Source organism: Apus apus, chromosome 2 (assembly GCF_020740795.1).
Source record: "Apus apus isolate bApuApu2 chromosome 2, bApuApu2.pri.cur, whole genome shotgun sequence".
Taxonomy (NCBI): Eukaryota; Metazoa; Chordata; class Aves; order Apodiformes; family Apodidae; genus Apus; species Apus apus.
Window position 1 is genome coordinate 54,801,414 of NC_067283.1, and position 26,139 is coordinate 54,827,552.

At 44.5% G+C, this 26,139-nt stretch overlaps 1 protein-coding gene across 2 annotated transcripts in view; it reads right to left on the reverse strand.

Moving 5' to 3' along the window:
- The window catches only part of LANCL2 (LanC like glutathione S-transferase 2), a 30,084-nt gene extending 5,784 nt beyond the window's left edge, over positions 1-24,300 (reverse strand). Inside the window, exons 1-7 of one of the 2 annotated variants that reach the window (XM_051610556.1) lie at positions 23,752-24,300; positions 13,039-13,156; positions 9,589-9,796; positions 7,438-7,585; positions 6,769-6,915; positions 4,024-4,206; positions 1,773-1,949 (exon numbers count right to left, since the gene is read on the reverse strand). In XM_051610556.1, the coding sequence (XP_051466516.1) occupies positions 1,773-1,949; positions 4,024-4,206; positions 6,769-6,915; positions 7,438-7,585; positions 9,589-9,796; positions 13,039-13,156; positions 23,752-23,955 (1,185 nt within the window). In that variant the 5' untranslated portion in view covers positions 23,956-24,300. Of the gene's footprint in view, positions 1-1,772; positions 1,950-4,023; positions 4,207-6,768; positions 6,916-7,437; positions 7,586-9,588; positions 9,797-13,038; positions 13,157-22,951; positions 23,190-23,751 lie in introns of those variants that run through there. The other variant, XM_051610557.1, reaches the window with a different exon arrangement.
- Positions 24,301-26,139: the final 1,839 nt, after the last annotated feature.

The window sequence follows — 26,139 nt, forward strand, 5'->3', positions numbered from 1 at the left end:
AGCTATACGGGGTGTGAGTGTGCCTCCAGAACCACCAACCTGTTCCACAGGAGGACAAAGTGTGGCATCTCCTCCTCCCTTCTTCTCCCCATTCCGTTCTGTTTAAATCTTTATTGGGGGATGTATTTTCCTTCTCTTGCTAGGCACGTGTGCATGTGTGTGAATGTTTTAAGGAAACCCAGCAAAAAACCCACAAACATTGTGGTCCACGCTGTTACTGAGAACCGATGAAACATTTTTGGGGCCTCCACGGGTATAAATCTTCAAACCAAGGTTTAACTCTCCATGTGATCTTGTCTTATATGTGAGGACAAAACATGTTCATGGCATGTTTCTGAACTACAATCAATTCTTGCAACATCTTATTGCATACTAGCCTTTATTATTACTGCGAGCCTGGGAACTGTAACAGAAATTTAAAAAATGCACCCCAGGGCACAGAAGCACAACCATAATTGACAAGTTCATAGCTTCAGAACAACTCACAGATCCAGTAAGGCACACTAGTATCTTCGTTAAGCCAAGAGGAAAAAAAGAATTACATATATATATATTCTAGCAGGAAGACATCTGCCATTATTTGTCACACAGAGTGAGCATGCTTGCCATCAGCAGTGGTTTAATCACAATGCTGAGGAGCACAGGGCTCGGATGCTCTCTGTGCCCAGATACCTCAGAGCCCCAGATACCACAGCTCCCTTCTCTTCCTACAGGCAGGCCAAGCTAGGAGCAGCTCAGCCTCCTGGGAGCCTGTCTGATAATGTTGGAGAAAAGCTGTGAAGCCAAGAGTGAGAAGAATAAGCCAGGGGGTCTCTGTGAGCCTTGGCCTTTCATGCTCTTCTGGTTCATTTGCAAAACAATTTCATGACTCCTAAGAGGTAACAAGGGATTTCTCATGGTGTCAGGCTTTGGTAAATATGAGACAAGCAGCAACTTTTAAAGCTCTGCTCATGTAGGATAGGCTGACAGTGGAGATGAATACAACAGCTTCACTCTACATATGGCCAGCACTCATCTGAAAACATCTAGGAAGCAACCCACAACTTTCCCATTACAGAACTTTTAAAAAGGCCTCAGCCAAATAGCTATGTATGTAATATGAAACCTGATATCCATTAACTAGGCTGAAAAAAATCCCCAAGAAACCAAACCAAACTAGTCTTATGAGATGAGGAAAGAGAGGCTGAGAAAGCCTTCTTCTTTGCTAACTAGCACATTCAGAGCCAAGCACAAAACCTGGACAACACCAGTGGAAAAATTCCAAGTGTATCCTTCTCTGCCATCTGTATTAATGAAAAAAATCTAAGTGAGCAATTTAGTAACTGCAATTCAGATCTCCAAAAGGCCCAAACAGACACTAGTTTAAAAACAAGTAATTACAAAAGACTACAAACAATATCACTTGAGAAGCTAAGGACAACAGTGGATGTCTCAATGGAATAATTAGCACCACATAAAATGAGTGTTATTGTTCAGGCAGGCTGATTTTCAGACTATTTTCTTTTGAATGTGTCTTTAGATCCTCCCCTCTCACAAAACATTTCTACATTCCACCCTGCATAGTAAGAGGGTGCATGTTCCACATACACAGTTGAAGTTGTCCAGTCAAAGTGTTAGTGAAGGGGAGCAAGTGATGGGACACGGTTGTCCCACACAGCCAGCCAGCCAGCCAGCTCTAGATCTAGCCAAAACTCATCCTACTCCAACTGCAATTTACTCCTATGATGTGAAAGAAAAGGAGCAGTAATTTTGTTGGGATGCTCAAAGCTCACCTTGCAAGCTCGGTAGAGGTACTTTTTGTCCTGAGTTAGGTTATAGAGAGACAAGAAGGAGTAGCCATTGCCAGCAGTACCATGGCAGATCCCATACCCTTTCCTCAATAAACCTCTCTGCCAGATGACATCACTACAGTCCATGGCATCTTTCAAGTATTTATCCTCTTTAAAGGTCTGTGGAATAAAACAGAAAACAAATGCACATAAATTGAAGTACTAAAGAAAACAAAAGCAAGAGATGTTTTGCTATTAGTGTGGGGGTTTTAATATTAAATTTATTTTCAATTTTATTAATCCATTTATCATAAGCTCAAATTTATTTTCTTATTAAGTTCCTTTTCCATGCAGAGAAATGAGAAGCAAGATCTTTTGAAGCTCCTGTTTCCAAAATCAGGACCCCAAGGTAAAAACCCCTCGAGTTCAAGGCCCCTGGCTCTAAAACCTGTAATCTATTTGAAGCATGCATGGCCTTTTTTTGCTTCTCACCTTAATTCCCTAATATTGCATTATTTGATTCGAAATACAGAAATGTAATTCTTCTCTCCAAGAAATGTAACACAGAATACTGGCCATGACATCTGGTCCTAAAGGGCTAGGTCCTGGCCTTTCTGAATAATTGTTGCTGGTTACTCACCATCTGCCTTCAATTCCATGTCAAAAATGTATGAGAACATCTTTTTGCGTAGCACAGGGCTCTTCTCTGTCACAAGTTTAAGTAGGAATATTTCATTACCTTGATTGGTATTTATATTAGAATCGCTCAGAAGCACTAGCCAGTTTGGGCAAAGGACCAACTTTACAAAGTTTATGGCAACTGAAGTGTATTTTGGACCCAGAGAGTCCGCCAAGAGAGCAAAAACCAAAACCAGTTAGTTCAGATGAACACCAGACTTCCACCTTTGTAAGACTGCTTATTCTGCTCCCCTTTGCCTAAGTCACTCCACAGATCAACAAGACAAAAAAGAGTAGTAACTGATGCACTACTGTAGACTTAGTCCTTTACAGACAGCATCTCCAGCGAGGATGCTATTTAATTAAGGTAAGAAGCAATTAACAGGCAAGATTCTTAAATCCACAAGTTTGACAAAGAAAAGTCCCTCTCTCTGAACACGGTTTGTCAGCTACTTAGCTGTAACATCATTCTATGAACATTCAAATCAAGGCCTGGCAACAACATTTGACTTCAAGGACAAACACTGCTGTCTGTTAAAACAAGCCTCTGTGCTTGGTATGAAAGCACAGCCAGAAAAACATACTCAAATTTTTCTTACTTCTTGTTCAAAAAGCAGATTATAATGAGTAAAGGAAAAGCATCATATGCCCCATCATCTTTAACATAAAACGAGGCCAGAAGGGAGACTGCTAAAGAGAAGTTGGTCCTATCCCTCTTATTCCCTGCAAAACTGTTTGTGCTGGGGAAAGCATTGCATTGACAGAGAAGGGAGGGAGGACTGGAAAAGAAGCCTGCAGTGTTAAGTCAATCTCCTACCACAGCTCAAAGAAAAAGCAATGGTGACTGCTGCTACGTTCAGCAATGGTGTAAAAGATTCACAGTTCATATTTCAGGTACCAGCATGAGTAATTATTCTAATAACAAAGCCTGGTTTTCATCAGACCACCCAGAAGCCAACCAGGAGATCTGCCAAGGAGGGCCATCAAGTGCAGAAACAATTTGCATAACTGTAATCAAAAGGCATACTTTCAGACATCATGCAAATCAGAAGTGCACAACGCAAGAGAGACGGACAAGATCAAACAGTAGGCTTGTGGTGGCTCAGTGGTTATATTTATGCCCTAGAAGGGGCCTGGGATCTTTGCTCTGACATTAAGATCCCTAGAGCTGTATGTTAATAATGAAGTAATTTGTGGAAGACGTTCTTTGGCAAGACACATGAACCTACGCTTTTGAAAACCAACATAATTCTTAAAACTCCTGGGATGAAGATTCAAATAATTTAGGTCAATGTTCTCACGCTCAGGACTCGATATCAAATTGTTTAAATACATGGTCCTTTTCCAAGAAAGTCTAGTAACTACTAGCATCCTGAGAAACAATTTTACCCATTTATTTCCTTTTTAGAAACACACCTATGTAAGTATTTCGAGATTTTTAATGTGCCTAGCCTGGGGTTCTGGTTTGAAAATCTAGATCTAGAAAGATGTAAAATGCAAGCCTTACCATCTGACAGCCCTTGCATCCAGGTCTCTCTATAAAAATAAAGGTCTATATGAACACAGAGTGATTCACCTTGTAAGCTTGCATGAGCATGTGGATGACTCCGGGAGCACCATGGCACCAGTGAACCAGTCTGTCAGTCTCATTGCTCAGTGACGACGGGTAATTCCCAGATCGGAATTTTTTATGACGTACATAGTCAATGCTTGGCTTCACCAGCTCTGTCAGTGTCTCCTGGTCCACATTGGCAACTGGCTAAAGAAAACATTAAGAAAAACACTATCAAAACCATAGACAAAAGTAGTAACAAATCGTGTATCAACAGTTAATTCTATGATCTATTTTCAAGTATCCTACATATGTGTCCTTGCTCCAAATACACTTCATACAGATTTCATTAACCTCTGCTTACAATACTCTTGTGAGGAGTGTTTTTACAGCTACTGTAGAGACAAAGAAATTGGGGCACCAAGTTGTCACCTGTCTTACTGGAGGTTACACAGAAAGGCTATGGAAGAACTGGGAAGAGAATATAGATTTCAAGACTCAAAGGCCTCTCTGTATATCTTAAAATAGTAAACACTTACACAAGAAAGATGGTTTTACAGATGCATGGCTCATAATACACAAAACACAATGAGTTACACATTTTGTTTTAAAAATAACAAATGTAGACAAACCTGTCCTATTTCCCAGTAAATGAAGAAGAGTATATGCAGGGGCATACCTGGCAAAGGTTTTATGAAGGTTAATGTTTTCCATCATAAGCAAAACTCCCTGAAGCTATGGGCTATAAATCTGCATTTCCAATTTCAGAAGCAACAGCTACCTCTCCAGGCAGTTAACACCTCTGCACTATAAACTCATCCTTAGAATGCTTTTCTGAATTTTCTCTCATTTCTTCTGTTTAGTTTAACTCCTTGCCAAAAGGAGAGCATATCCATCAACCTGTATGTTCCTTGCAAGTAAAGGTTTAGAAGCCAAGTACCTGTTGGGTCTGCAGTTGTTCTCAGTTGCCATATTCCTCTACCAGCCCATTCTACAGTATTTTCATAACAAAGAGCTCTATTTTTACACAGCCTATATAATTTCTGGAATTCCTGCAAGCTGTGGGAACAGCTGCAGAAACTGTAGCCTACAGAATCCTCCTTATTTTTTTAAATAACTTGTCTTTGTTGCTGATACGATGTCATACAATTTCACTGTTTTCCACCAGCTCCAGCACCTTTGCATTCCACAGGTGAGCACACTGTCAAAACTGACAGTCTCACAGTCAAGTGAAAGACTGTCAGCAGCTGTATTTCCAGTAACCTGAAAAAAACCCAAGAGCCTCTATATCACATCAGCCAGGAAAGCTTTGCCAGCCTTCTACCTATCAGGTCCCTCAAGAAAACTCCACCTCTGCACTTTCCTGAGTGGAACAGAAACCCTCACACTGCTAATGAGAAGTACACCTGAATACAGATCAGCTTATCCTGAAGAACATCCCGGAGCTGATCAATACCTAACTCAGATGTTGACCTGTGGGGTAGAGAGGCTCTGGGGGAAGCTTTGTTTTGGGGTCTGATTTCCTGCTGCACCCCTGCAGTAGAAGGCAAAGCAGATGGATACCAGCAATAAATGCCTTCAGTCTCGAGTTGTGCAAAGCAAGCCTAGTCCAGCCCACCATGTCTGTCCTTGGGAGGTTAATCCAATAAAAGCAGAACTCTTTACAAACTTCCCTCTCACCTTTTGCTTCTGAGAATATCTGAGTACAACGCAATTCTTTGCCCAAGTTCCTGAGGTTCCAAGCACCTACTCCCAACAGCAAGAAAGTAACCTACAGGTATGTGTCTTGACTCTCTTGCCAAGAGCAAAAATACATAAGCAGGGTTAGTGAAAGGGGCTTAGGATTAGAGATTCTCTAGTTAGCACTTCAGAATTCCCTCCATATCTCCCGGATGAGTTATTTAATGCCTGCTGAGCTCTTATTCTTCCAGTACTCTTCTCTAAGTAAATCCAGCAATACATGTTTCCTCATAAAGGTATTGTACAGAAACGATGAGCCTTCACATCTCAGGTGCTATGTTGGACACCCTTTTTTGTTATCAAACAACCATTCAACAAATCAATTCCTGAATTCTTTAAGAGAACACAGAAAAATCCTCCTTATTCCATGTAGGAGGGATGGGGAAGTGATGGACTCCGATATGTCATCTACTGCAGTGGATGACTCAAGTCTGCATGACTCACAATATTTAATGTACAATGAAAAGACAGTAATCTAATGCTGCATAAACAATGGTTTTGTGGTAATTCTTAAAAGCAGCAATTATGTGTAAAGGAAAAGACAGTTACAATTTTAACATGTAGACACAGTAGCTTCTGCTGAAACCAAAAAGCACTGTGCAATTATTTCTGCTATCAGCCTTGAAGAGTAAGTGAAGGATGGAGCCTTTGAACAGGTTTCTTTAAAGGACTGGATGTTTCTCAGAAAATCTAGCAGAGCCAGGAAAGGCAAAATGGAAGCCAGTAAGATGAATTAGCCAGAAGGGGGTGGACCACCTTGTTGAAGAAAACAGGAAGTGAAGGGCACGGTAAATTAGAGCAGCCTGAGACCCTGATCACTGCAGAAAATGGCTGTAGTGGGGTTGACATGTCCCCAGGTAGCACAGCAGCAGCAGCTCTGCACAGTTTTGTGCTGCAGAGACTAACTCCAAGCTGTGGGACCCTGACCCAGCACGACACTGCACATGCATGAAAGCTGAAGATAAGAACCTTTGCTGCAAACCAAGAAATCACTGGTGTTTCACCCCAGCCCACAAAAGACACTCTTACCTGCATGAGCATGTAATAGATCCCAGCCACTCCATGGGCTGCTCCAACATACTGCTTCCTGTGCCACTGGTACAGGAGAGGACAACGGTCTGTTTTCCGCTCCTCCTTGGAAAAGTTCTTCCCCGATTCAATAATAGCATCTATTACCTGAGAAAGAGAACACATTCCTTCCGTCTCGCTTGCTGTGATTCAGAGGGTTTTGCTTTGTCATGACTAAAAACACAGCAAAAGAGAAGCCACAATAAAGAGTGACAGGACAATGATATTCAATTCTTTTGGACTTAAGTGTTGAGACAGAAATGGAATTTTTCCTAAATGATGGAATCACTTGCATTTCTAAGAGTAGAAATTTTACGTATAAATACTTCTCATCTAATACTTCATTTTTTTCCAGGCCTGCCTTCTCTGGTACCTGCAGAATACGTGCATCTTCCCCACACTGAATTCTCCTTATTTTCACTTAAACATTTCCAAATTTCTGCCTGCCTCAGTCTCAGCTGGGCAGCAGGGAAAGGGGGAAGAGACTGGAGGGATGGATGAGACTGAGTTCCCAGTTCTAGGTTCCTCTCCTCTCCAGTATCCCTCTCTTAATCCCTTGAATTATGCGAAGAAATGATTCCAGTTCAACCTCAGTGATGCTGTGACACTGGAAAGAGAAAAGTATCTTACCTCTTTGATAAGAGACTGTGGGACAGTATCCGGACCAATTTCAGTATTCAGGTACAGCAAGGCATATAGGTAACCTGCTCTGCCATAAAGAAGCTCATCTGGAAGTTCAGCATCTGTGCTTATGACTGTCCTTTGGAGCTGCAGCAACCTGCATTGGAGAAGGAAGGCGGGGAGGGAAAGCATCTTCTCTAGAGACCATATTGGACTATGTACTGCACAAGCCACCAATCAAAACAGAGGCAGAATCAGTGTTGGAGCTCCACAACTGCCTTTCAGTCATCTCCAGTTCAGCTGGTTGCCAAGTTTATGCACAGGAGCTCTGTGTGCCTGCTACCCCTGACAAACAGTTCTGAGTCAGGTGAGAGTTACTACAGCTACCAAGTTTTTGTGCAGATAGAAACAGATGTATGGGTGCAAGGGAAGGGTTGGAGGAGGCTGGAGCACTACTCCAACAATTAGGGAAACCTCCTAGAGCCTCTGGGAATTTCACCAAAGTGAGTACCTGTAACTGTAGATTTGTTGCTCCAAAGGGACTCCCTACTGTTACTCCACTAGTCTGTATTAGAATTGAGGTGAAGCAGAGATCTGTTTTCTGCCCACTCCCTCCTTGTATCTTCCTATTTTTTTGTGATTAAACTGGCAATTAGATGAAACCATGAAGATGATCATATTTTAAATTGGAGTAGCAGGCAAGACAATCTGGATGAAGGCCAAATTAAATTCCCAGGTCCCACTCAGCTGCTATTTTTCAGCAGAAATATCAGCATTAACATCATGCCAGAATAGAAACACTGATCCCAACAGCTGGGGGACACTGCTTATGCTGTCACTGCTTAATACCACGGAAAAGCTACTCACAAAAAAAGTTTTACATTATCGTTCTTTTCTTGGAACTACATGTTGGACTTAGAATTAAAGTATTTTCTTTTAAACCATCAACTGTTAACTTTTATTAATAAAATCATACAACTAGACAGCTACAAGGTAAAAAATTAAAACTATAATCATAGACTACATTTTGACATCTATAATGTATCACTTAGCTGGTGTCATGAATATATTTGTAAACAAAAAAGGACGAAAAGAAACAATCAAACTAACCTCCTTTTCAATCCTTCTAGAAATGACACTCCAAGGAGAGGTGAGACTAAAAACATTTCTTACTAATCTCACTTTGCCATACCCGTGCTTCTTGCCTTACAACAACACTGCTTTCCTAGCTGCATCCAGAACTACATGCACAAGTATACTCAAAACAAAAAAACCCAAACCTACGATCCTTTTCAAAACTGCAATATTCATTCTGGAACAGCAGCAGAGATTAATAACACTAAGATTCTAGATTAGAAAGAGACCAATTATATTCCCAAATATAAACCAGAATGGAGATGAAGACACAAGGCTAGTCTGCAAATTCTGGCAGCCTTAGGTGTGCTGCTGAACTGCTAGCAGGTGGATTGCTGGGGCTGAATACAAACCCCACAGGGATCCAGTGCTTGCAGCCCTTTCTGGGCTACAGCAGTCAGCTCTGTACCAGCAAAGGGACAGTCAGTTCTCCAAGGAAGCTCTACATCTAAATGGGATTTCTCAAGACATTTGTTACATTTAAATTACTCTGAGAAGAGGCTGGATTTTTTTCAAGCAATCCTTCATGTGCTCTGACCTAATTAAAGCCCTTGTTTTTGACCGTTCAGAAACTACCTCCTCTTTGTTTTATGAAATCTTTGTGTTACGTATCAATCCGATGTATCACGTTTCTGTCTGGATGTTTCCTGATCCCTGCAATGTACATGTTTTATAGGAAGCATCACATCCTGCACAAGCACTACATATTGCCCACAAAAAGTGTGGAGCTTTTGTTAAATGTCACTTCCATGCAACAAAATTCAAATGTGTATGCACTACAGATACGCCCAGGACATCCTCTCCTTGCAGCAATACAGAACTCCAGATAACCCATTAAATATGAATCAAGTGCAAGCTAGCTTTAGTAAAGACAAAGCCTACTTTGTATTCTTCCACTGAGAATGTATGAGGGCAGAAAGCATCTCCTTCTTTTCATCCTGCCCACCAAAACCCCACTTGTAATCTTACCGAACCAACGCTCTCTACAAATGAGAGGCATGGCTTTTTCCACCATCAGCCACTTACTTGGCAACACATTCTTTAGATTCACTGTCGTTTTTCAGCTTGTGATAAACCACTGCACCCACTGCCAGTGGCCCAGCATCACCGCAGAGGAAAGTCACTCTTCTGCCATTCAGATTGCGAAGGATTCTCTTCACATAATCAAGAGATCTCTGCAGATGGCTCTGGTTTTTTGTGACACGGTACAGCTGCAAATATAAGAGGGCAACACCTGCAACCACACAAAAAAGAGATAGCTTTGTATACTTTTCCTTCTAAGTATATCATATTCCTCTCTTTACTGCCTCTGAACCAATAACTCAAATGCAAAAAGGTATTTGGACACTTAAAGCATGTCAGTCAAGGGTTCTAGCTTATGCAAAGGGAAGGCCATCTCTTTAGGTTACATTTCAATTTGGATTGTGACAACAACAAAAATTATCAGACTCAAGCCCACTGGTAAACTCACAATTTGCAGAGAATGGAGAAAAATTTATGATACAGGTACCAACATGTGAAGAAATCACAGAAGACTCAAGAACTTGGGCTTTACAAGCATATGTATGACCAAGTACATTGACTGCATAATACACATCTCTTCTGTGCAACAAATGACTTATTTTCCATTTGATTTGTAAAAGAATCTTTTGCTGAGTTTCTGCATTCAACTTGCCAAGTACTTTATAACCCCTAAATGTATTTCATAACAAGATTATGAGCTTCTACAATTAAGCTGGTTTGTAAAAGCCAGAAAGCAAACAAGTCCTCAGAGAATGCCAGAAGGTAATATCAAGCTTCACTTAATTAAACTCATTACACAGTTTTCCATTAAAACAAAACAAACCCTAAATATGACAACAATGTAGACTGAAGAAAGTGAAATAAATCCATCTAAGTGGATGTTTATTGGTCAACTGCAAGCATACATGTGCACAAGCAAAACATTTACCTCCAAACCATACTGCATCTCAAACTCACTTCAAACTTGGAAGAGCCCTCTCCTGAGCCATAACAAAAGCTGAGTACACACAAGGCCAACCTAGCTCCACAGAGAGGCTGCCTGAGATGTACAAGAACAACAGCACCACAGGAGTGCTGGTACATCCACACATGCTTTCTAGACTGGCTTTGAACAGTCCTTTCCAGATGAGCCCAGGAGGAGAGCTGCAGGGCTTTGTTAGCCCAATTCAGTAGCAAAGGAACTTGTGGGCTATTTACTGGGATTTCTGTAACCCTTTCTTATGCTGCCCTTAACATGGCTCCTCCGAGATGCCTGTCACATACAAAGGGTACTTGTATAAGCAAGACGGACTCTTAACATTAGTCCTACGATTGTTATGTGACAACAGTATATGCTCCAAGTTTCTAAAGGTGTTTCACAAAGTACAAGCCAATGCTCAGGACTGCACTGCCAATATTTGCACACTATCAAAATGCTGCAAGGAGCAAGTCTGGGAAGAAAGTATATGCACCATGTATTTTAAAAGCCAGATCATTTAAATACTTTTATTCAGAGTCATTTCCACAGGAGCCTTGAAAGATGTTTACAACCTCGAAGACATAGTTGGCTATCCTTCTACAGGATGGAAAAACCCCACTCTCATTAGACTGAGTTATCTGTTCATCTATCTTCTTGTTTCAGCTAATGATGGCTGTGTTACTTTTAGCTTATGACTCATTTTCAGCATGCTCTGGTTTATCAGCCATAACCTCAGTTGTCAGTCACAGTGTCAGAACACAGCTCCCCAGGAGCCGTTTAATGTCAGCATGAGAAAGCCCATCACTGGAAATCTTCTGCACTCACTTAGCAGCCACTCACTTTCAGACCTTAAAACACATCTATCATTTAAGTCTGAGTTGTCTAAAACTTCCCCACCTATCCACCCACAGCACCATCTGTACTAAAACATCAAGAAGAAGGCAAAGAATCTTACCCTTTCACTGCCAGAATTAAGCTTGAGCACAGGCAAAGCCTGGTGAGTTTGTACATGCTGCTCCTCCTCACGACACAAAGATAAGAGATCTCCTCAGGGCACATTTCAAACATGCAGTGCTAAGGCTTAAGTATGCCTAAAGTGTTAGCTATACAGAGCAGGAATAGGATATGCCGTTGTAATAGCAAAGTGGCACTTAAGAGGCCTAGACAGAAAAGCAGCATGTTGGCAGCTCGAAGAGCAGTGGCTGCATCAGGCTCAACAACTGCAGGCTCTGCCTCAAGGGCCAAAGGGCTCATTCACATTTGGACAGTATCAGTGATGCAATGCTAAATGAACAATGGTGCCTAGCAATAGCCAGCATTTGCCTGCTAATCTTCATGAACTTCACAATCTTGCAATCCCACCTCCATACTCCCCCTCCTCACACATTCATTTTACCATTTTTGTGCAGACAAAGAACAAGCACAGCCAAACTACCCATATTCCAGACTCCAAGCTGCTGGGCATAGAACACCTCCCCCCCACGTACTCCCCACAAAATGATTAGAAGATGTTGTTACCATTAGACAAATGCTAACTAACAGTCAGTTCAAATAAAAAGGTGAAAATAACTTATTTGAAGAAAACCTTCTAATAACAAGGGGTAAACTGAAAGAGCAGCCTTAGAAAATCCACTTATTTTGCAAGACAAAGATCTAAATATACAAAAGCCAATTATCTCTCTGTAACTTTGTCTGCAGAAGTCAATGGAAGTCATTCCAGATAGCAGTGAGAATACTGAATCACACAGAATCACAGAATCTTAGGGGTTGGAAGGGGCCTCGAAAGATCATCTAGTCCAAACCCCCCTGCCAGAGCAGGGTCACCCAGAGCACATCACACAGGAAGGTGTCCAGGCAGGTGTCCAGCAAAGGAGACTCCACAACCTCTGGGCAGTCTGTTCCTGTGCTCTGTCACTCTCACAGTAAAGGAGTTTTTTCTGATGTTTACGTGGAACCTCCTGTGTTCCAGTTTGCACCCATTGCCCCTGGTCCTATCACTGGACATCACTGAAAAAAGCCTGGCTCCATCCTCCTGACACTCCCCCTTAGTGTATTTGTAAACATTGATGAGGTCACCCCTCAGTCTCCTCCAAGCTAAAGAGACCCAGGTCCCTCAGCCTTTCCTCATAAGGGAGACGTTCCACTCCCTTAATCATCTTTGTGGCTCTGCGCCAGACTCTTTCCAGCAGTTCCCTGTCCTTCCTGAACTGAGGGGCCCAGAACTGAACACAATATTCCAGATGTGGCCTCACCAAGGCAGAATAGAAGGGGAGGAGAACCTCCCTTGACCTACTAACCACAACCTTTCTAATACACCCCAGGATGCCAGTGGCCTTCTTGGCCACAAGGGCACACTTCTGGCTCATGGTCATCATCCTGTCCACCAGGACCCCCAGGTCCCTTTCTCCTACACTGCTCTCCAGAACCTCCTCCTGTGAATAAACCCAATTACATCATTTAACAAACACACTTCAGTCTAATTCCAGCTTTCTCACCAGTCCACCCAGTGTAGGCAGAGCAGTCATGTGGATCTGCTGTCTTCAGCCCTTCCTCCATCTGTTGCAGAAGGTCCTTGATTTTTGTCTGGATCCGTTTTGAGAACCGAGCACTGACCTGAAAAGAGAAAGCAGGAGAAAGGCAGCGTAAGTCAGAAAAAGAAAGAATTCAGGAGTGCATCTCTCTGCTCCACTTTCTCGTTTGGAAAAAAAACACCACAAACCAAAACCAATCAAAAAACCCCTGAACAAAACAAACAAAAATAGGAAAAAAGTACTATATACAGCAGTCAGCCATGTGTCCTATGTAACGCATTCTGATTTAGTATTAGAGTAAGTTACTGGTATCTACGTTAGATAAAAAATATCTGGGGATACTTTAAAGTCATGTGAAGAGCAGCTATGGACACTGTGATAGCCTTTAACTACATGCTGCCTCTTATCTCACGCCCTTAATACAGTAAGCAAAGCTTCCCTGGACTCAGTAAAAGGTGAACAGAATCAAACAGAAGACAACCATCTGCTGCCACTCCATGGGCCAGTACTCCATCCAGGGTCCTGGTACCAAGACCACATTATGGACAAACACACAGCACAGTCAATGCACAAACTCCGTGCTCTAGGTGCTGGCTCTCGTCACAGGGTCCCTGCATATCCTTTGTGGCACTAGGGAGCAGAAAATGGCTAAAGGAAGAAAAATACTCGTATTTGAGACAATCATGACAAAGTTGAGCCTTAATCTTTAATGATGTACTCAATCACATCATCCATGAGGTATTCACACCTTCTTCTGAATCCAGGACTTCTGATGTCTTAGCTTGTGATCGCCACATGGAAGGCATGTCATCTGAATACCCTTCCTCCTGCTTCCTGCTCTCTCCTCTCCCCAAAATAGTATTAGGATTGACATGCTTTATTGTGACAGGAGGTTGTTAAATGCAGTGACACTACACGAGCAAGCTAGACACAAAGAGGATGACTAAAAATAGGCTAAACAGAGCTTAAGGGGCAGGTTTACTTATAGGAAAATTTATCTTCTACAAAGAAAAAATGCCATTACACAATTTAGCTACCTGTCAGCTTACAATGAGAATAAGCTATTGTTTTCTGAAATAGTGCTTGATCTCTTTCCACCTATTGCTTCCCCAGCCTGCTCCCAAATAATAGCTGAAACAAACCAGATCAACGAAGGCTTAGTTTGATGTTAAACACAGCTATATTTGTGATTTTTGTTTTTACTGGAAATTGAGAAATTAGCTCATTAGGAAGGTAAGTTCTTGCTTAACTACAAGATATCCCAAAAAGAAGGGGTTCAGCTAAATTATGAGTGCTGGGCTCAAAATACACAACACTTCATACTCTTTGTTCAGAAAAAACTTCCACTGAAAATGAGTGAATTCAAACACCCATTCAAACGATTCAGAAATGACAAAGATTACAGGAATCAGAAGCCCTCTGACACAACAGAAGTCTCCAGGGTCAACGGTTCAAATCCATTTTATGATGGTAGAATAGGGAGAGAGAAGGAAACTGTGCTATTATGTCTCATGCTGCACACATACCACTGTAGGCAGGAGACAGACCCCCTTAACTTTCCCCAGTAACTCCAAAAATAGCAACAAAACATAGTAAACATCTGATGTGTATTACTCTTTGGCCTTAATATGCCATCTTTTTCTTAGGAAACTGTACCATGAACACACAACATCCCCCCACATTTTGACCAGTTCAGTGAAGTCTCAACACAATGCAAAACCTTTCCGAAGGGAAGGGCTTCTCTCCTTTGAAACAGCTATGCCAAAGCTAAGGCATATGGTGAAACAGCACGAGGATATCCAGGCGGATGCATCCAGGCATAGCTCTCAGTTTAGCTGACAAGAGTGAACTAAGGTTTCACAGTGCTGGTTTATTTACCTACTGCAAGCTGGTTACCTTTTTGTTCTGACAATACACCTGCTGTTATCAAATCAAGACATTTTTAATCAAACAGCAGATCAAATTACCCAGAGGCAACAGGGGAGTACTAGGACATCGGGACAACCAGTTTCTGTTTTGAAACCTCAGTCCTGTACAAATAATTTAGCTCAGGCTGGCATATTCCTCCCTCTAAAAGAGGAATTGTTAACCTACCTATCTTGACTCAGTGCTTTGAGAAGTACAAATGAAAATTTTTATTATAATAATTACTTACAGACTCAGAGAATGGTTTGTGTTGGAAGGGACCTTAAAGATCACCTAGTTCCAACCCCTCTGCATGGGCAGGGACACCTTCCACAAGACCAGGTTGCTCAAAGCCCCATCCAACCTGGCCTTGAACACTTCCAGGAAGGGGGCATCCAGTTTCCCTGGGCAACCTCTTCCAGTGTCTCACCACCTTCACACTACAGAATTTCTTCCTAATGCCTAACCTAAATCTCCCCTCTTCCAGTTTAAAACCAATCCCCCTTATCCTATCACTACACACCTTGTAAAATGTCCCTCCCCAGCTGTCCTGTAAGCCCCTTCAAGTACTGGAAGGTCTCTTACCAGCCCAAACAAAGCCACTCCCAAGCTTATGCCAGTTTGAATAGCTTGCGAGTGGCAACAAAGTCTTCCCCAGTGACCTACTCCACCACAGCCTCTAACGTTTTTTTTCTGTTGCTCTGAAGCTTTAACAACTGAGCACTGTCCTGTTATTTCGGTAAGATTTCACTATAAACCTGTAACAGATGCTTGCATGCACTAGAATAAATTAATGACATAAATAAAAGAATGTTGAAAGCTGTCTTTAGAAGATTTATAAACCTTCTTCAAGGAATCTTATGGCATCATTACAGCTGAGCATAAAGCACGCTAACTTGTGCTGAGCGCAGACTAATTTTCATGAGAAGCATATTCATTTCACAAAGATTACATCAGCTGGCATTCAGCCTTTTCTGCAGGTGACTCTTGGTGTTCCTGTTGGGACAAACAAACACCAGGAAGCCTGACCTCTGATATTCAGATATTCTACATGTCTTTTAAATACCTCCAGGGATGGTGAATCCACTCCACTGTCAGGCAGCCTGTTCCAGCGTCTGACAACCCTTTCAGTGAACAATTTTTATCTAATATCCAGTCTAAGCTTCCCTTGGCACAATTCAAAGCCATTTGCTCTTGTTCTACCACTTGTTGCTTGGAAGAGACCAAACCCCACCTTGCCACAACCTCCTTTCAGGTTGTTGTAGAGAGCCTTCTTTTCTGAACCCCAGACTCCTTAGCTGCTCCTCAATCCCTCAGCAGCTTCGCTGCTTTTCTTTGGACAAACTCCAGAACCTCAGTGTCCTTCAAAACAAAACAAAATAGTGCAGAAAAATATAAATATGTCGGTTCTGCAAAGTAATTGTTTTGTGATTTATTTGAACCATGCCACCTTTTTCACTGCAATAACCCAGTATGCAAAGCTACATCTGAATCCAAAGCTTTTTAAAGCCAATAAAAATGTAAGGAATGTAAGCGTATATTTAACATCACTCACCTTTGGCACTAATTATATGGTGTCTAAATTATGCTTTGTCTGCAATACCTATTTCCCCTATCTGCTTTTTTCATTTACAGGGTTCCTAAAAAGATCTTAAATGATCTTTTGTAAACCCAGCATCATAACTACACACACATAAAAAATACACCGTGATGCAAATAAAAATGTCCCAAAAGAAATCCACATTTCACTTGCAGTTGACATTACAGTAACATACCAACTCTTCCTGAACTACTTCTCCATTACAGCCAGATCCAGCTTTACAGACATGGGTTTAAAACACATCAGCACCAAGAGCAGATAAGGCAATAAGCAGCTGCTATTTGTATGTTTTATATCATGATTTCTGGTAGGTAAGAGAAGCCTCTAACTTAAAGTCCTGCATGCCCATTTGGACCAGATCTCACAGCACTCCATACAAACCATGTTGCTATTAACCCTGTTTTGCTATTAACCCTAGTTTACTTCATCAGCTTTTGGGGAACTGATGCTATGTGCAAAACCAGACTGATGACAGAAGCAACTGATGCTGCAGAAGCAGCAAGGAGATGGCCTATACATACAGTGCTACCAACTGAACAAGCAAACTACGCTTCTATTTCATCCTGGTTCAAACCAGGGTAAGAAGAGATACATCAGAGAAGAGTGACTTTATTGTTGGTGAGGTGTAGAACAGGAGAGACAGAACATGGTGCTTGGTTTTCTTTCAGCCAAAGTGCATTACTTGGGAGAAGAAAGTACAGCTGAAGCTGGCACTACAGCCAAGGACTCATTCAAAAACCAAACTTGCATGGAAGACTTTGTGAAGGACAGAACAGTTACTGGTAAGGGAGAATGGGGTGGGGAACAACTCACAGCTCTACTGAAACAAGAAATCCTGGCTGTACTGAAATAATTAGGAACTTTGCCACTGACTGTAAGGAAGCCAGATTTCACACCCACGCGCTGGAGCATGGATTTGTTGAAGCAGTATGAGGTCTCACGCTCACCTCTACAGAGCTCCTACAAAAACAGACCAGAAGAAATGGTAGCAGGATCCCACATGCAGAATTTAGCAATGTCAGCTGGGAAGTGACCTGCCTTTTTTTTACAGAAAAACAAGTTTTACTTCATTTTTACCTAAATCAAGAGGCTGCTGCAGCTCCAAGAGCGACTTTCTTACCTGAAAATACCAGATAACTAAGGAACCTCCTCACCCAGTCTCCAAGACAGTTAAACACAGCTCTCTGCTACTACTTGGTTAAGCCCTTCCAGAAATGAATGCTAGTTCTACAAAACTATATGCTTAATAAATTATTTTGAACTCTGCTGTCTGCAGAACACATTGCTCTGCTTTTCAGTAATCTGGCACCTAGTGCTATACACATAATAGAAGGGGGGGAAAGAAAAGAAAAAAAAAATAAAAGAAAAAAGAGGAAAAGGAGGGAAAGAGGGAAATCAGTAACTATGGGCAATCTACTACACTGCTACAAATATCTACATAGGATTAGGCTTTAAATGCAGGCATCACCCTATCTCAGAGGAGATGAGGATGAGAAAAACATCATTAAAAAAGGAATCCATTGAAGTTACAGAAAGAAATGTTGAAGGTACGTAAGAAATATGAGACTGTGCCTCTCATGCATTTGTGTGTAAAAGGAGCTATTTGTCTGGTTAGTGATTAGGCTGAAAAAAACCCCAAAGGCTAAAGATGTAGATCATCATGTAAAGCTTCAGATTACTGATAACCAAAAAACCCAAACCCAACATGATTAACAAGCATTGGGGAATATTATCCTATGTTTTAGGAAATGGAGGTTGATAAAAGCAAAAGAGCAATACTGAAAATCACTGGTCCTAGCATGCTATTTATTGAAAACTAAGAAAATCAAAGTCTGTTATAAATAAGACTTAAATTCACTCACTACACAGACATTTCCACCCCAGCTGGGACATTTTTTGGTGGCACACAAGTTGTAAAAAAAGCTAAAACCTCTATCAATGTTGTACCAATAATCTACTAAATTTTTCTGATGCACAGACAGCAGGTATATTCCATATATTGAACCAGACAGCATATCAGTGTTGTGCAGTTAGACACTAAATCTATTTCCACTAGAAAATGAGTACCTGTTATTACACTTGCTTATGCAACGACCTGGAGTAACAACTCATTAACTCACATGTCTGCAAGATAAAACTAGAAAACAACAGAGTGGATGGACGTGAGACAATTTAATCACAACTTGGGTTTTGATTTTTAAAAGTGTCTTCATTCAGAACTAGTTGACTGAAGTCAAACAGGCTTATACACGCAGTTACTGTCCTTAATAACATGAGAGGCTTTCAATATAAAAGCATCTGAAATGCACCAAGTGCTATTTGACGCTGATACGCAGTGTAGGAAAGAAGCAGTAGCTGTTCTCAGATTGTGTACACTGACTGCCATGAATTAGTAATACACAGTGAAGTTCAGAAAAATGACTCTCAATTTGACTAAGACTCCCATAAAGTAAAACTTTCCTTCAACAGAAACACGATTTGCAGTACACAGAATCCTCTCTCTATTAAACCAGGACACTTCTGCAATGGAGTGCCAGGAAATGGCCAAAGTGACAATCTCAGTAAACACAGTTACCCCATCCCCCTGCTCCAGCAAAAAAGTGGGAAGATAATTTACTGGCTCTAGAGTTTCAATTTTGCTTCCAGTGCAAGGAGTATTATGATTCCCATTAGTGTAAGTGGCTGCAGAAGCAGCCCCAGAACAGAGAGAGGTAGCTGCTCTCGGCAAGACAACTCAAATGGGCAGTAAGACAACCCAGTAAGTATAAAAAATACCTCAGGGAGGGGAAGGAAGAATGAGGCAATGACAAAGAGCCTTAGATTTTATATATATTTTTTGCATATTTTAAAATAAGACTGAGAAACAACACAAAGGAATTATCAAAAAAGAAGACTGAGAAAGCACCAGGAAACTAAACACCACTAAATCATTTACAGTATAATCCAAGTGCATATTCTGTATCCCCACTAAGTGATAATCTCAGCCAATAAACATCTTTAGCTTTAAACAAGGTTTCCTGCAAAGAATCCTGCAAATCTTAATTAAGTACATCTTACGCATTTGTCAGAACACACAGTATTTGTCTAATATTCTCAAAACATTATGGCAAGTCAGAAAAAAACTTCTCAAGAAAGAACTGGCCTAAGAAAGAAGGTACTGATTGGGCAGCCTGGTGACCTACCATAAAAGTTTTAATCCGATTTCAGTGTCATCAATGACCACCCCTTTGTGATTTCACAAAACCAGTCCCAAATCCCAAGTCACTGGCCTGTAGATGGTATGAAGGTGACCCCAAATCATATCTGATTATGCTATGGATGTATCCATGGAGTTGTGATGGCTCCAAGGACAGTTGGCAATCTGAGGTTGATAATGGTGGGTCACCCACGGAGCCAGTTCCTTCAACAAGCCACTGCCAACTCTTACCAACAAGCTCTCCTCACCCTTCCCTGGAAATCCACTAGAGCTTTGTAGCTCTCTACCACACAAACGTTTTGATAAACAGTTTCTGACGGAGGACAACTCGAGTGCTCTCATATGCACTTCAAGGATATTCAGGTGTTGGAGCAGGCCCAGAGGAGAGCAACAAGGCTGGTGGAAGAACTAGAGGGAAAGTCTTATAGGAATAGGCTGAGGAAGCTGGGGTTGTTTAGCCTGGAGGAGACTCAGGGGGGACCTTGTCACTCTCTTCAACTACCTGAAGGGAGGTTGTAGTCAAGTGGGGCCTGGGCTCTTCTCCCAGGCAACTAGCAACAAGACAAGATGGCATGTCCTCAAACTGCTCCAGGGGAGGTTTAGGATGGATATCAGGAAGAAAGGGTGACTAGACATTGGACTGGACTTCCCAATGAAGTGGTGGAGGCACTGTCCCTGGATGTGTTCCAGGAAAGGCTAGATGTGGCACTTAGTGCCATGGTCTAGCTGATGTGGTGGTGTTAGGTCATAGGCTGGACTTGACAATCTTAAAGGTCTGTTTCAGCCTTGGTGATTCCGTGATTCTAGATTTGGTGATTCTGTGATTGAGGGTTACAGAGCACTGGAACAGGCTCTCCAGAGAGGTTGTGAAGTCTCTGTCTCTGGAGATTTTCAAGACCTGTCTGGATGCCTGAGTGATCTGCCCTAGTTGTGTGTGGTTTTTTGGTCCTGCTCCGGCAGCAGGGCTGGACTCAATCATCTCTGGAGGTCCCTTCCAGCCCCTAATATTCTGTAGTTTAGAATTGATTAATTATTACTTTCAGCTTTCTCAGACAAGTTACAGAAGCAATTCAAGTCCACGATACTTTCAGAGTGATGAATCTAGCTAAGAAAAAGTGAGTTTCAACAACATGCGCAGAGCTCACCTAGATAATGGCTGCGTTTACTGCAACTATTTTTTAAGAAGAAAAAACAGCAGCCGCAAAGTTTGTTTCCTCTTCACCTGATCCCATTATCTTCTAGCTACCTGAATCTTACCTGATGTATATAAACACTTCCATATGGAGCACTTTGTCCCAATTTTCTCACATTTCAGACAAGAACTTTGAAGGGCTGCTTCTCCAGGTGAATTTTAGATGGCAATCGTGGCAGCTTACAAAATCAAATGGAGGAATTAATAATGCATTGCCTTCCATGACAACAGCACAGCCCCACACACCTCTGGCTGTCATTACATGAGTCACTCAATGCTCATGCCTCCACACAGCAGCAGATGGGAGGAAGAAATTATGCAGTGCACTGAAGGCTTCTGAAAGCTGTTCTCACTTTTAGGAAACTTGAGCTATTGTGTACAGTGGTTTACAGAACAGACTTCCTAACCTGTTTAAAGTAATTTTGTCTTCACTGGAGCTTTAGGCAGGCAACGAAGTTTCTCTAATGGGACTGGAGACTGTTAAATGCAAAAAAAACCCACCCCAAACAACAACCAACTACAAAAGCATCCCAAAATACTAATCAGGAAGTCTCACGAAAGTCAGGGTAGTACTAGGATTGACAATATGCAAATGCTGCAAAGAATATAAACACACATAAACATACTCATGGCCCAGAAATATGCATCCTCAGAAATCCTCAGATTTTGCAGGTGCAGAAATGGAAGAAAATGTACACTCCCATCTGTCTTCTAAGAAACAGACAGAGCTGAAAAAACTCAAAGACCACTGAAAGTTGCTGTAGCTGCATCACTTTAAAGCAGTACAGATGATGATCTTTCTTCAGAGGAGTTTCATACTTTTGAACATAATAAAGCCCAGACACCATCTGTCATGAAATACACAGTTACACAGGTGCTTAAAGATATTTTCTGAACAAAGATCCACAAATAGCTGCCAACTGCCATAGAGTAACACGGAACCTCATCCACCACTGATGCTGGGAAAAAAAAAACATTTGCACTCACTGTAAGATAACATACTCTCCTACAGCAGAGCAGAACAGAGCTTCCTGACATGAATGTATGGCTAGAAATTCTTGACTTGACTCAGTTCTGCCACAAGATGTGTCTAAATTTGAATTCACTGAAGAATTAAATGTGAAGTAAATTAGAGTTGAAATACTCTGTAATACAGCTAGTGTCTTCTAAAAGAAACATGAAGGAAGGAAGTTTACCCTCCTTCAAGATCAGTTCTCACTCTGGAAAGCTGCAGTCAACCTACATCAGTAATAAATGAAGGCTTATTTTCTCCTTTAAAAAAATGGACATGGTGTGGGATTCTAAAGCAGGTACATAAGAAGGATGACTGGCCTACAGAAGGCCTTAGAAGAAAGTTATTGGAATTTTATTTTTTTTAACAATTTAACAACAACACATAGCTGTAACTGTTCTGACATCCCCTCTCCGCATTCATACTTCTACTCATCACACTTGGATGTTTTTTATATACTGAGTCAGATAAAAAAGAACCAGGAAAACATGGCTGTCCTTCATAAAAAAAATAAAATAATCCATTTTACCAGCACTGAGTATAATACTATAGCATTTTGAAAAAAATAAATAAATAAAAAATGCAGATTTCACTTCCAAACCTATTCTTGCTTTTTAACCCTTTTCACGAGCCAGGTTCTGCTTCTGACAGCTGTGGCAGTGAGGCACCAACCCCCCTCCTTTTGTGCACTTTGCTTAGCCACACACAACTTCATAAACCTCAGCTGCAACAACCTGTGAAACCTTTCACTGCCTCGGAGTAATGGTCAGCAGAGGCTATCCTGCCCATTCTTATCAGGTTCAGGAGGAATGCTGCTCTCTCCACTGGGCACCACCACCCTCATCCTCAATGTACATCCCGGCAACTTCTGATTGCCACAAACAAGAAAATACAGAGGGAGATTAAAGGCTTTGTTTACTCCAGGGTACAGTCCAGCGAGGGAGGAAAGCCAGCTTCCCACCCAGCACTTACAGCAATGTCACCACGCAGCGTTTTTCACCCGAGAGATGACGAGGCAGCATGGTACTGAAAGACGAGGCTAACACGACAGGAGGTCCGTCTTCTGGTAGCTCCTGCAGCTTAAGCCGGCCTACGCGGGAACTGCCTGGAGCTGCTTCTGTGCTTCAAGCCCGAAGCGCACGCAGCTCCCCGAGCAGCAGCCTGTGGCGCCCAGGAGAGCGGGAAGACGGTGAACTTCGTGTGACCAGAGCCACCAGAAGGACCTTCTGCGGGCCTCAGCCAAGGGCCAGCCGCCGACCACGGCCGCCTGCGCCCAGAAAGGAGCGTATGTCGCTAAACACACGCCCTGACGACCGGCGCGGCGTCCCCGGCTCCCCCGACCCGGGGAGCAGCTCGTCTTTTCTAAACGGCGTGCTCCGCCTCTCCCCTCCCTGCGCGCCTCCTCTGCTGAAAGTCGGGCAGGATCCAAGCGGTGGGGCCGAACCACCCTGGAAACTGCTCTGAACCGCGCTCGCTCGCACGCCCAGGGAAAACAAAACACCTCCACCGACTCCCCCCCACAGCTCGGCCGGGCCGAGCCAGCGCCAAGCGCCTTCCCCCGCCTCTCCCCTCCGCAGCCCCCGCGGGGCCGGGCGCTCCGCAGCGGCGCGGACAGGCCGCGGGCCGCCCCCCTGCGCCGCCGGAGGCCGCGGCGGGCCCGGCTCCCCCCTCCCCGGAGGCCGCCCCGGGGCAGCGCCCGCGGCCTGTCCGCGCCGCCGGGCCGCCCTGCGGGGAGGGAGCGCCCCGGGGGTGAGGCAGGGCCCGGGACTCACCTTCCCGTCGGCGCCGAAAGGGAGGGACTCCTCCTCCGGCGGGAGCCGCGCCTTGTCCCGCTGGGCTTCCGCCGTGCTGGGGGCTGCCGTGGCTCCGGCTCCGTGCGGCTGGTAGTCGGGGTAGGGGTTGGTGAAAGCCCGCTCCTCCATCTCCGCCTCGCCGCCCAGCTGTAGCTTCAGCCTCTTGGACATGCTCTCTCCCATCTCAGCCGGCCCCCGGCCCGCCTCCCCCCCACGGCCAGCCGGCGGGGGCACACTCCGCCCCGCAGCGCGGCGGGCCGGGCCGGGCGCCAGGCGAGCGCCGCGGGCGGCAGCTGCCCCGCCGGCTACCGCCGCCGCCGGGCGGGCGGGGAGACCGCGGCCCCGAGGCGAGACCGCGGCGCCGGGGCAGGGGCTGGGCCAGGCAGGGCGGCGAGGGGCGGTCCGCCGGGCCCGCGCTGAGGGGGCTGCGGGGGCCGCTGGCCCATCTGGGCCGCCTCCGGGCGCCCCGAGCCGCCGAAGCCCGACGTGGGAAGGCGAAAAGGGGGAGCTGCGATGCCCGCGGCTTCGCCTGGCGTCCCCGTCAGCCGGGGAAGGGCAGCGGCGAGCGCGGCGGCATCAGAGGCGCGGGGGCAGAGCGCGGCCGGGCCCCGCCGCGGGGAGAGGCAGCCCGCCCGCCCGCGCAGGCCGGCTGGCACCGCCGCAACGCCCGCCCCAGCTCCTCATCGTCCCCCGCCGGGCTGTCAGCCCCTCGGGGCGCTGCTGCTGCTGCCGCTGCTGCTGCCGCCGACCGCACGCCAGGCAGCGGAGCGCGGCTCCCGCCGGCTCGTCCCGCCTGTCCTGCCGCGGCGGGGACGAGCCGTGGCCCGGCGCATCTCAGAGGACGGGCAGCAGCAGCAGGAGCGGGAAGGACAGCCCCAGCAGCAGGCAGTACGCCAGCAGCTCCTTCGCCGGGGTCACCCGCAGCCTCCGCCTGGCCGCGCTCATCCGCCGGCAGCCCCGGGGCCCGCTCGGCCGGCCCCGGCGGGGGGAGGCGGCGGCCGCAAGCCCTGCGGGGCTCCCTGCGGGGCTCCCTGCGGGCAGGAAGGCGCCGACTGCCCTCCCGCCGGCGCGGGGAGGCAGCTCCCTGGGGAGAAGGCGGGGGGTGGCCTCCCGCGCTCGTCCCGCCCTCGGGCTGGGCTGTCGTGTCGGCCTGCCGGGCCTGCGGGAGCCCGCGCCCCGGAGGGGAGGGGAGCGGCACGGAACCAGCCCCGGGGCACTGCAGAGGCGGCGGCTGCCGGTCGCCCCCAGGCTGTGCCCCCCTTCCAGGCGTGGGGGATCGCGTCCCACCACAGCAGCAAGGGCTCGGCCCTGTGCGGGCCTCACCTCCCTGATGGGGAGCCGGGCCCGGCCTCTGGCTCGACCTCGGGAGAAGAGCTCCAGGGGAAGGGGTGTTGTACAAATCGTCAGGGACTCATCTTTTCCGTCATTCTTGTGGCCTTCAGGAGTCCGTACCGCATTCTGGAACCTGCTCGTGGAGCAACAGGCTGCAAAAAAAAAACAAAACAACCCTTCAATCTGGGCAAACACAGCGCTCTGTAAAAACACCAGGCACGGGAGACCTCATTCCCCCATGAAATATTTATCACTTTGTGCCAGTACTTGTGCATCAGCCAGACAGTAAGCTATTAATTCAAGATCTGGACACAATGCAGAATTATTGATCTTTTAGTTTTTCTCTGCTGAGTAATTTTATTGCTATTGAGATACCTGTTGGGAATGTAAAATAGAGATGATGCCTCTCCCACCACTGACGTCGGTTTGCAATTGTTGGTAGTGATATACATGTGTCTAAATAAGACGTCTGTTATCTTCTGGCAAAATACAAATTTTAGGAAGTATTTTCTTAATTTTATATATGGTTAGAAATTGAGCTAATGACAAAGCAGACAGTTCAAACGTCTTGTCCGATGAGAGGTACCTAGTCTTTATTCTAGAAGTGAAAATAACCATACATTCAAAAATTACTCAATTTTCTATTAAATATCCTGTTCTGTAATAATTTTTAATAACTACTTCACGCGTTATTTTCTCTTTAATAGGGAAGTCTTTTGTGCTGTGCTGCAGAGCCCGAAAGGGTAAATGCAGAAGCTTTTTCAAAATCCCTCTTGTCTCTGTGTAGACGTTTTCCTAAGCAAAGAACACATTTTCATCTTGAGTGGTTCCCTGCCCTCAGCAGATACCAGCTGCATCAGTGCAAGTAACTACATCCCCGTCATGAAGATCAGAATGAAGCCTCTAAACACAAAGGAGCGTGGCTCCTGTCTTACCACTTCTGCTCTCCTTGAACCAAAATGGTGCGAATATAAAAGCACGATCAAGGCCTGTGGCGTGACAGGAGTCTTGCAGGAGCAGGTTCTTCTCTTCCTC